The sequence below is a fragment of the Astatotilapia calliptera genome, chromosome 3, assembly GCF_964374335.1.
Source record: "Astatotilapia calliptera chromosome 3, fAstCal68.1, whole genome shotgun sequence".
Lineage (NCBI taxonomy): Eukaryota > Metazoa > Chordata > Actinopteri > Cichliformes > Cichlidae > Astatotilapia > Astatotilapia calliptera.
This window is the reverse complement of record NC_137424.1, coordinates 33344322-33356872: the sequence shown is the minus strand read 5'-3', so window position 1 is coordinate 33356872 and position 12551 is coordinate 33344322. Positions and strand designations below refer to the sequence as shown.

General features: G+C 35.8%; 1 protein-coding gene across 1 annotated transcript; it reads left to right on the top strand.

Annotated features, from left to right (window-relative positions):
- The first annotated feature begins 6034 nt into the window (after nucleotides 1-6034).
- Nucleotides 6035-12237, top strand: LOC145423091 (chitinase A1-like). Its single transcript, XM_080295235.1, has 5 exons — nucleotides 6035-6067; nucleotides 6217-6412; nucleotides 6565-6822; nucleotides 10383-11293; nucleotides 11391-12237. Exons 1-4 carry the CDS (start codon nucleotides 6035-6037, stop codon nucleotides 10646-10648), a joined length of 753 nt encoding a protein of 250 aa, XP_080151361.1. The 3' UTR covers nucleotides 10649-11293; nucleotides 11391-12237.
- Nucleotides 12238-12551: the final 314 nt, after the last annotated feature.

The following is a 12551-nucleotide window of genomic DNA, read 5'->3' as shown; positions in this document are numbered from 1 at the left end:
AAAACCTCATATCATCAGGACAAAATGAAACCAGCATCACTCTGCAGTGGAATAAAGTCAACAACAATGTCAGCTTTGTTCTCCAGTTTAATGGTACAGAGACAAGCATCAGTGCACCAGCTCGAAATGGACCAGAAAATCACACAGTCTCATCTCTCACTGCTGGAACTCAATACACATTCACTCTCTACTCTGTGTTTGAGAACGTCAGAAGCAGTGGAGTCAGCATTACTGCAGTCACTGGTAAGTTAATCAATTGATTTAAACTGCAATACAATGTTTTCACAAACTACTGATAATAATTCAAGAGTATAATTTTCTATTGTTTTTAACTAGTGAGAAATATATTTTGAAGAATTTTTGAAACTTACTTTATTTTCTCATTTTTCCATTTAGCTCCTTCAAATGCACAAAACCTCATATCATCAGGACAAAATGAAACCAGCATCACTCTGCAGTGGAATAAAGTCAACAACAATGTCAGCTTTATTCTCCAGTTTAATGGTACAGAGACAAGCATCAGTGCACCAGCTGGAAATGGACCAGAAAATCACACAGTCTCATCTCTCACTGCTGGAACTCAATACACATTCACTCTCTACTCTGTGTTTGAGAACGTCAGAAGCAGTGGAGTCAGCATTACTGCAGTCACTTGTGAGTTAATCAATTGATTTAAACTGCAATACAATGTTTTCACAAACTACTGATAATAATTCAACAGTAGAATTTTCTATTGTTTTTAACTAGTGAGAAATCAATTTTGAAGATTTTTTGAAACTTACTTTATTTTCTCATTTTTCCATTTAGCTCCTTCAAATGCACAAAACCTCATATCATCAGGACAAAATGAAACCAGCATCACTCTGCAGTGGAATAAAGTCAAAAACAATGTCAGCTTTATTCTCCAGTTTAATGGTACAGAGACAAGCATCAGTGCACCAGCTGGAAATGGACTAGAAAATCACACAGTCTCATCTCTCACTGCTGGAACTCAATACACATTCACTCTCTACTCTGTGTTTGAGAACGTCAGAAGCAGTGGAGTCAGCATTACTGCAGTCACTGGTGAGTTAATCAATTAATTTAAACTGCAATACAATGTTTTCACAAACTACTGATAATAATTCAACATTTTAGTCTTTTTCACTGTTTTTAACTAGTGAGAAATCAATGTTGAAGAATTTTTGAAACTTACTTTATTTTCTCATTTTTCCATTTAGCTCCTTCAAATGCACAAAACCTCATATCATCAGGACAAAATGAAACCAGCATCACTCTGCAGTGGAATAAAGTCAACAACAATGTCAGCTTTGTTCTCCAGTTTAATCGTACAGACACAAGCATCAGTGCACCAGCTGGAAATGGACCAGAAAATCACACAGTCTCATCTCTCACTGCTGGAACTCAATACACATTCACTCTCTACTCTGTGTTTGAGAACGTCAGAAGCAGTGGAGTCAGCATTACTGCAGTCACTTGTGAGTTAATCAATTGATTTAAACTGCAATACAATGTTTTCACAAACTACTGATAATAATTCAACAGTAGAATTTTCTATTGTTTTTAACTAGTGAGAAATCAATTTTGAAGATTTTTTGAAACTTACTTTATTTTCTCATTTTTCCATTTAGCTCCTTCAAATGCACAAAACCTCATATCATCAGGACAAAATGAAACCAGCATCACTCTGCAGTGGAATAAAGTCAAAAACAATGTCAGCTTTATTCTCCAGTTTAATGGTACAGAGACAAGCATCAGTGCACCAGCTGGAAATGGACTAGAAAATCACACAGTCTCATCTCTCACTGCTGGAACTCAATACACATTCACTCTCTACTCTGTGTTTGAGAACGTCAGAAGCAGTGGAGTCAGCATTACTGCAGTCACTGGTGAGTTAATCAATTAATTTAAACTGCAATACAATGTTTTCACAAACTACTGATAATAATTCAACATTTTAGTCTTTTTCACTGTTTTTAACTAGTGAGAAATCAATGTTGAAGAATTTTTGAAACTTACTTTATTTTCTCATTTTTCCATTTAGCTCCTTCAAATGCACAAAACCTCATATCATCAGGACAAAATGAAACCAGCATCACTCTGCAGTGGAATAAAGTCAACAACAATGTCAGCTTTGTTCTCCAGTTTAATCGTACAGACACAAGCATCAGTGCACCAGCTGGAAATGGACCATTGAATCAAACAGTCTCATCTCTCACTGCTGGAACTCAATACACATTCACTCTCTACTCTGTGTTTGAGAACGTCAGAAGCTCTGGAGTCAACATTACTGCAGTCACTGGTAATTTAGTCAATTTATTAAAACTCCATTACAATGGTTCACATATCATTGATTAAGATAAAAAAAAAAAAAATTTCAGTGTTGCTAAGTAGCGAGAGATCAATTTCTACAAATTTTTGAAACTTACTTTATTTTCTCATTTTTCCATTTAGCTCCTTCAAATGCACAAAACCTCATATCATCAGGACAAAATGAAACCAGCATCACTCTGCAGTGGAATAAAGTCAACAACAATGTCAGCTTTATTCTCCAGTTTAATGGTACAGAGACAAGCATCAGTGCACCAGCTGGAAATGGACCAGAAAATCACACAGTCTCATCTCTCACTGCTGGAACTCAATACACATTCACTCTCTACTCTGTGTTTGAGAACGTCAGAAGCAGTGGAGTCAGCATTACTTCAGTCACTGGTAAGTTAATCAATTGATTTAAACTACAATACAATTTTTTCACAAACTACTGATAATAATTCAAGAGTATAATTTTCTATTGTTTTTAACTAGTGAGAAATCAATTTTGAAGATTTTTTGAAACTTACTTTATTTTCTCATTTTTCCATTTAGCTCCTTCAAATGCACAAAACCTCATATCATCAGGACAAAATGAAACCAGCATCACTCTGCAGTGGAATAAAGTCAACAACAATGTCAGCTTTGTTCTCCAGTTTAATGGTACAGAGACAGAAATCAGTGCACCAGCTGGAAATGGACCAGTGAATCAAACAGTCTCATCTCTCACTGCTGGAACTCAATACACATTCACTCTCTACTCTGTGTTTGAGAACGTCAGAAGCTCTGGAGTCAACATTACTGCAGTCACTGGTAATTTAGTCAATTTATTAAAACTCCATTACAATGGTTCACATATCATTGATTAAGATAAAAAAAAAACAAATTTCAGTGTTGCTAAGTAGCGAGAGATCAATTTCTACAAAATTTTGAACTTACCTTGTTTTTCTCATTTTTTCATTTAGCCCCTTCAAATGCACAAAACCTCATATCATCAGGACAAAATGAAACCAGCATCACTCTGCAGTGGAATAAAGTCAACAACAATGTCAGCTTTATTCTCCAGTTTAATGGTACAGAGACAAGCATCAGTGCACCAGCTGGAAATGGACTAGAAAATCACACAGTCTCATCTCTCACTGCTGGAACTCAATACACATTCACTCTCTACTCTGTGTTTGAGAACGTCAGAAGCAGTGGAGTCAGCATTACTGCAGTCACTGGTGAGTTAATCAATTAATTTAAACTGCAATACAATGTTTTCACACACTACTGATAATAATTCAACAGTTTAGTTTTTTTCACTGTTTTTAACTAGTGAGAAATCAATGTTGAAGAATTTTTGAAACTTACTTTATTTTCTCATTTTTCCATTTAGCTCCTTCAAATGCACAAAACCTCATATCATCAGGACAAAATGAAACCAGCATCACTCTGCAGTGGAATAAAGTCAACAACAATGTCAGCTTTGTTCTCCAGTTTAATGGTACAGAGACAAGCATCAGTGCACCAGCTCGAAATGGACCAGTGAATCAAACAGTCTCATCTCTCACTGCTGGAACTCAATACACATTCACTCTCTACTCTGTGTTTGAGAACGTCAGAAGCTCTGGAGTCAACATTACTGCAGTCACTGGTAATTTAGTCAATTTATTAAAACTCCATTACAATGGTTCACATATCATTGATTAAGATAAAAAAAAAAAACAAATTTCAGTGTTGCTAAGTAGCGAGAGATCAATTTCTACAAATTTTTGAAACTTACTTTATTTTCTCATTTTTCCATTTAGCTCCTTCAAATGCACAAAACCTCATATCATCAGGACAAAATGAAAACAGCATCACTCTGCAGTGGAATAAAGTCAACAACAATGTCAGCTTTGTTCTCCAGTTTAATAGTACAGAGACAGAAATCAGTGCACCAGCTGGAAATGGACCATTGAATCAAACAGTCTCATCTCTCACTGCTGGAACTCAATACACATTCACTCTCTACTCTGTGTTTGAGAACGTCAGAAGCAGTGGAGTCAGCATTACTGCAGTCACTGGTAAGTTAATCAATTGATTTAAACTGCAATACAATGTTTTCACAAACTACTGATAATAATTCAAGAGTATAATTTTCTATTGTTTTTAACTAGTGAGAAATATATTTTGAAGAATTTTTGAAACTTACTTTATTTTCTCATTTTTCCATTTAGCTCCTTTAAATGCACAAAACCTCATATCATCAGGACAAAATGAAACCAGCATCACTCTGCAGTGGAATAAAGTCAACAACAATGTCAGCTTTGTTCTCCAGTTTAATGGTACAGAGACAAGCATCAGTGCACCAGCTGGAAATGGACCAGTGAATCAAACAGTCTCATCTCTCACTGCTGGAACTCAATACACATTCACGCTCTACTCTGTGTTTGAGAACGTCAGAAGCAGTGGAGTCAGCATTACTGCCGTCACCGGTAAGTTGATGAAATTTTTTAAACTGCAATACAATGGTATCACATATTTTTAATTAAAATCAACAATGAAATTATTAAGTGTTATTAAGTAGCGAGAAATCAATTGTAAACACTTTTAGAACTTACCTTGTTTTTCTCATTCTTTTGTTTAGCTCCTTCAAATGCACAAAACCTCATATCATCAGGACAAAACGAAACCAGCATCACTCTGCAGTGGAATAAAGTCAACAACAATGTCAGCTTTGTTCTCCAGTTTAATGGTACAGAGACAGAAATCAGTGCACCAGCTGGAAATGGACCATTGAATCACACAGTCTCATCTCTCACTGCTGGAACTCAATACACATTCACTCTCTACTCTGTGTTTGAGAACATCAGAAGCTCTGGAGTCAACATTACTGCAGTCACTGGTAATTTAGTCAATTTATTAAAACTCCATTACAATGGTTCACATATCATTGATTAAGATAAAAAGAAAAACAAATTTCAGTGTTGCTAAGTAGCGAGAGATCAATTTCTACAAATTTTTGAAACTTACTTTATTTTCTCATTTTTCCATTTAGCTCCTTCAAATGCACAAAACCTCATATCATCAGGACAAAATGAAACCAGCATCACTCTGCAGTGGAATAAAGTCAACAACAATGTCAGCTTTGTTCTCCAGTTTAATGGTACAGAGACAAGCATCAGTGCACCAGCTCGAAATGGACCAGAAAATCACACAGTCTCATCTCTCACTGCTGGAACTCAATACACATTCACTCTCTACTCTGTGTTTGAGAACGTCAGAAGCAGTGGAGTCAGCATTACTGCAGTCACTGGTAAGTTAATCAATTGATTTAAACTGCAATACAATGTTTTCACAAACTACTGATAATAATTCAAGAGTATAATTTTCTATTGTTTTTAACTAGTGAGAAATATATTTTGAAGAATTTTTGAAACTTACTTTATTTTCTCATTTTTCCATTTAGCTCCTTCAAATGCACAAAACCTCATATCATCAGGACAAAATGAAACCAGCATCACTCTGCAGTGGAATAAAGTCAACAACAATGTCGGCTTTGTTCTCCAGTTTAATGGTACAGAGACAAGCATCAGTGCACCAGCTGGAAATGGATCAGTGAATCAAACAGTCTCATCTCTCACTGCTGGAACTCAATACACATTCACTCTCTACTCTGTGTTTGAGAACGTCAGAAGCAGTGGAGTCAGCATTACTGCAGTCACTGGTAAGTTAATCAATTGATTTAAACTGCAATACAATGTTTTCACAAACTACTGATAATAATTCAAGAGTATAATTTTCTATTGTTTTTAACTAGTGAGAAATATATTTTGAAGAATTTTTGAAACTTACTTTATTTTCTCATTTTTCCATTTAGCTCCTTTAAATGCACAAAACCTCATATCATCAGGACAAAATGAAACCAGCATCACTCTGCAGTGGAATAAAGTCAACAACAATGTCAGCTTTGTTCTCCAGTTTAATGGTACAGAGACAAGCATCAGTGCACCAGCTGGAAATGGACCAGTGAATCAAACAGTCTCATCTCTCACTGCTGGAACTCAATACACATTCACGCTCTACTCTGTGTTTGAGAACGTCAGAAGCAGTGGAGTCAGCATTACTGCCGTCACCGGTAAGTTGATGAAATTTTTTAAACTGCAATACAATGGTATCACATATTTTTAATTAAAATCAACAATGAAATTATTAAGTGTTATTAAGTAGCGAGAAATCAATTGTAAACACTTTTAGAACTTACCTTGTTTTTCTCATTCTTTTGTTTAGCTCCTTCAAATGCACAAAACCTCATATCATCAGGACAAAACGAAACCAGCATCACTCTGCAGTGGAATAAAGTCAACAACAATGTCAGCTTTGTTCTCCAGTTTAATGGTACAGAGACAGAAATCAGTGCACCAGCTGGAAATGGACCATTGAATCACACAGTCTCATCTCTCACTGCTGGAACTCAATACACATTCACTCTCTACTCTGTGTTTGAGAACATCAGAAGCTCTGGAGTCAACATTACTGCAGTCACTGGTAATTTAGTCAATTTATTAAAACTCCATTACAATGGTTCACATATCATTGATTAAGATAAAAAGAAAAACAAATTTCAGTGTTGCTAAGTAGCGAGAGATCAATTTCTACAAATTTTTGAAACTTACTTTATTTTCTCATTTTTCCATTTAGCTCCTTCAAATGCACAAAACCTCATATCATCAGGACAAAATGAAACCAGCATCACTCTGCAGTGGAATAAAGTCAACAACAATGTCAGCTTTGTTCTCCAGTTTAATGGTACAGAGACAAGCATCAGTGCACCAGCTCGAAATGGACCAGAAAATCACACAGTCTCATCTCTCACTGCTGGAACTCAATACACATTCACTCTCTACTCTGTGTTTGAGAACGTCAGAAGCAGTGGAGTCAGCATTACTGCAGTCACTGGTAAGTTAATCAATTGATTTAAACTGCAATACAATGTTTTCACAAACTACTGATAATAATTCAAGAGTATAATTTTCTATTGTTTTTAACTAGTGAGAAATATATTTTGAAGAATTTTTGAAACTTACTTTATTTTCTCATTTTTCCATTTAGCTCCTTCAAATGCACAAAACCTCATATCATCAGGACAAAATGAAACCAGCATCACTCTGCAGTGGAATAAAGTCAACAACAATGTCAGCTTTGTTCTCCAGTTTAATAGTACAGAGACAGAAATCAGTGCACCAGCTGGAAATGGACCATTGAATCAAACAGTCTCATCTCTCACTGCTGGAACTCAATACACATTCACTCTCTACTCTGTGTTTGAGAACGTCAGAAGCAGTGGAGTCACCATTACTGCAGTCACTGGTGAGTTAATCAATTAATTTAAACTGCAATACAATGTTTTCACAAACTACTGATAATAATTCAACAGTTTAGTTTTTTTCACTGTTTTTAACTAGTTAGAAATCAATTTGGAACAATTTTTGAAACTTACTTTATTTTCTCATTTTTCCATTTAGCTCCTTCAAATGCACAAAACCTCATATCATCAGGACAAAATGAAACCAGCATCACTCTGCAGTGGAATAAAGTCAACAACAATGTCAGCTTTGTTCTCCAGTTTAATGGTACAGAGACAGGAATCAGTGCACCAGCTCGAAATGGACCAGTGAATCAAACAGTCTCATCTCTCACTGCTGGAACTCAATACACATTCACTCTCTACTCTGTGTTTGAGAACGTCAGAAGCAGTGGAGTAAGCATTACTGCAGTCACTGGTGAGTTAATCAATTAATTTAAATCGCTATACAATGTTTTCACAAACTACATATGGCACGATACCACTTTTTTATGTCCGATACCGATACCGATATCATAAATTTTGATATCTGCCGATACCGATATGAATCCGATATAGTGTGTTTTTTAATCAATAAAACTGTTTTTTAATATCTTGCTGCATTTTGTATAAGTTCATACTCAAGTTTAAATAAACAACAACACTAAAGCTATTGTGTTATACCTGTATGTAAAAAATACAACAAAATATTTCATAGTTCAGCAATACTGATCAATCTAATAAACTTAAACCTACTCCATCCTCCCTATTCTGGTATTTTAAAGAGTACTCAGCAGAAATATTAAGCAACCTAACTAATAGGGTTACAAACTACCAGCAAAAAAAAAAGAAAAAAAAGGGAACCACCCCCCACCCTCCACCTCATGATGCTTAATCGATGTAATCAACTTTAATTTGATGCAGTGTGAAAATAAAATGCACAGAAATAAATTATTTTTCAAGAATAATTAAATAAATTCAACATCTGTATTCTACAGAATTGCATACTGCACAAATGGTATCTTCCCAAAGGAAAAGGTAGTATAGCTTACTAGGGTATATTAGACTTAACAGTTACTATATACAGTAATGGACTTCTATATATTTTACACAAGATTAAAACTTTGGGTGTAAGATTCAGATAATTATTTATTAAAAGCTAGACATTTTAAATGAGAACAAGAAAGAAAAGTATGTCTTTGTGCCCCCTTTTCCCTGTTAACGCCCTATCGGCCCCCGTGGCTAAACTTTGCTAGATCCGGCCCTGCACAGTTACCAGCCATCAGCTGCGTAGAAAAGGATCCTGGTGTAGAAAGTAATATTAAATGAATTCTAACAACAGATTATCAACCTTAAACATGCTGCTGTTGTTCAGCCGCTGGTTTCCTCTTTCTGGTGCAAAGTGGGCCAAAAATAAAGAAGAGAGACGGACTCGTGACAGAAAAGCCGATCAGCTGATCATTAAGCAGTTCCATGATTGAAGTAGCAACAGGAGAGAGAGGGAGAGAGAAGAGGCAGTCGCTCCATATATCGGTTGTTAAGCTTAACGTGGGAATACTTTACAAACATTCAGAGAGGAACTTACACACTTGCTTTACTTCTCTCTGGGATCACTTCCTCAGAGATGAAATGCTGGTTTGGTAGCGAGGCTACAAATACACACAGCGGCTCTATCACGTGATGTATACTGCTCCTACGTGCTACGGTTATGAGCCAAGTTACGCCGTGTACCAAGTCTTTTGAGGTGCTTTTTTGATATTTAATGGATCGGATTACATTTTTTATTTCTCTCCAATATTCGATCCAGTACGTCAGTATCGGACTGATACGTAATATCGGATCGTTCCATCTCTATCACAAACTACTGATAATAATTCAACAGTATAGTTTTTTTTTACTGTTTTTAACTAGTGAGAAATCAATTTTGAAGAATTTTTGAAGCTTACTTTATTTTCTCATTTTTCCATTTAGCTCCTTCAAATGCACAAAACCTCATATCATCAGGGCAAAATGAAACCAGCATCACTCTGCAGTGGAATAAAGTCAACAACAATGTCAGCTTTGTTCTCCAGTTTTATGGTACAGAGACAGACATCAGTGCACCAGCTGGAAATGGACCATTGAATCAAACAGTCTCATCTCTCACTGCTGGAACTCAATACACATTCACTCTCTACTCTGTGTTTGAGAACGTCAGAAGCTCTGGAGTCAGCATTACTGCAGTCACTGGTCAGATATTACATTTCATACTGTGCTATTTCACAGAAAGAATGCATCAAGTTGTGATTATAAACAGTAAATTGGTTGTTTACAGTTAGTTCCTAGTCGTCGAAATGAATCAGTGTACATTACATAATACTGATTTATGAAGGTGAAATTTTGGTATTTAAAAATCAGCCATGAGCATTTGAAGATATTAATTCACCAGTCGAGGCAGTGTCAAGGCACTTGTTGTTGTAATTTAGCACTACAATAATAGAGAGAAAAGACCAACAATTAGTTGATGTCTATGAGGAAACATTTGTTTGTACAGCAAAATCCATTAGAGGCTTAAACTCAGCAATATAGAAAGGGAAGCGTAAATAAATAATTTTCAGATGCAAGTTGGAAACAATAACTTTACAATGAAAAGCATTTACAGCAATGCTACGTTTGGCTCTCAGACATGCTAAGCTCTGCTGATGAAACTAAAAGCACATATGTGTGTCTTTAACTTGATGTTCCACTTTCACAACTGTCCCCCCACCTAACTGCTCTCTCTCAGCTCCTCCAAATGCAGACAGCTTCCGATCATCAGGACAAAATGAAACCAGCATCACTCTGCAGTGGAATAAAGTCAACAACAATGTCAGCTTTGTTCTCCAGTTTAATGGTACAGAGACAGACATCAGTGCACCAGCTGGAAATGGACCAGTAAATCAAACAGTCTCATCTCTCACTGCTGGAACTCAATACACATTCACTCTCTACTCTGTGTTTGAGAACGTCAGAAGCAGTGGAGTCAGCATTACTGCAGTCACTGGTGAGTAAATTAATGATGAGTACAAGCTGGAAGAATAACAGGTTTTGTTTTGTTTTTGACTTTTTTCTTTGGTTTAGTTTTTCTTGTTGTTGTTGTTGCATCTTCCTTTTGCTGCTCATCAGTGCATGTGATTTTTTCCTTTTCCTTGTTTATTAGTGTTGAAGAATCAATTTACATGTAGATATTGTGTTTATAGTTAATTCCATTTTGTTTTCTCTCCCTGTAAATGCATAACTGATTCTACTTTCTACATTCAAAGGGCCTAGTAAGTATTTGCATTTCTTTCATTTACTGTATCCTCCCAAAGCATTTTTGTTCAGGTATATTGTTTGTATACCTGTGTTTGTATCATTTGATCATTTACAACATTTCTGTAATTTACTTCATAATGCATTACACGTATATCTCTACAATCCTAATTAACAAAAACTTGGATGCTGTGAATAACAACATACATTTAAATACAGTATCCAAGAATAAATACTCCTTTAATTTCTTTTATAAATAAAGATTTCATGATCATTATGTCATTATTAATTAGTGTAACATTTGTTTGTTTTTTTGTGTAAACAGATTATGTTATTGGACTGAAAGCGAAACTGCGGGCATTTGTTCAGCTGTCAGAGTCGGACATTCAGGAGAGACTGGAAGAGGTGAGACTAACCTCTGTTTTATTTTCTTTTTTCATACTTATATTCACTTTGTCCAGCGATAACATGAAGCCTTTTTTCTGTTTTCCTCCGCCTCTAGTTCTTCAGACAACATGGATTACAGCCACAGGTTTTATCCCTGAGGAACCTGAAGGTTAAACCATGACACCAGTGGAGAAAAGTGCTTTATACTTTACAAATTTCCAATTAATTTCCTCAAACTGGAACAAGAATTTATTTGATTGACCATTTTTGAAGATCTCCATATACATAATTGTTTGTATTCTGTGTACTGAGCAGCAGCAGAGGTCATTAACAAGTTAAATGTTATCTTGACCTTTTTGTAATCTTTGTTGCTCAGAAGTTAGTAACAGGTGTGCAAGGTTTTGTTTATCAGTGTTTTAAATGTGATAATGCAATTAAATTAAATACTGTGGGCATTTATGCTATATCATTATCTTTCTAAACCGATGAGTTATATTTTTATGGTATCTATTTGAAGAAACAGAATACTGTGTTAATGTAACTCCCTTGCACCCCTTGCTGGAAATAAAAGGAATTACAGTGGTATTGCTTTTGTTGTAGGTCTGGAAAAGGAGAATCAATCTAGCTGAGATCATGTCTAAAGTCAAATTCCTTATCACTTCTTTTTTGTCAGTGTTGCCATATTTCTGATGGCCACACATTGTAAATAAATATTGTCAAGATCACAGCAGAGGTGGACTTTTTTTTTTTTTTTTTTGCTGTTTCTTTCTACATAGTGTTTAGTTCTCTTATCATTTTTTTCCTGGTTTCTGCCGCATTTTTTTCTGAGTGCTCCGTACTCCTGTCATTGTCTGAAGGGCAGTCTGTCTTTGTTAGCTCTGCAATAAACTGGTGACCTGTCCAGAGTGTAGAAGAGTGAGCAGCTGGGTATGCAATAAACTAAATTAAAATATTTATATTTATTTATTAGTATCTATTTGCGTTCCACTTTGAATCTTTTGGGATCAGAATCAACAACTGTAAGCTAATGTGACGTAGCAACAGGAAGAGTTGCCATACAGCATTAATTCACTGCCCTGACTGTCCAGGGCAGCTTACTTTCAGGAGGTCACACTGGTAGTCTATTTATCAGAAGAGAGACCACAGACCCGCAGACCACATGTCAAAGTGTCCTTGGACAAGATACTAAACCCCAAAATGCCTGTCATTCATTCATCAGTGTGTAAGTATATATCAACCAAGTGATACATACTTATCATTCCCTATAATTTTTCTT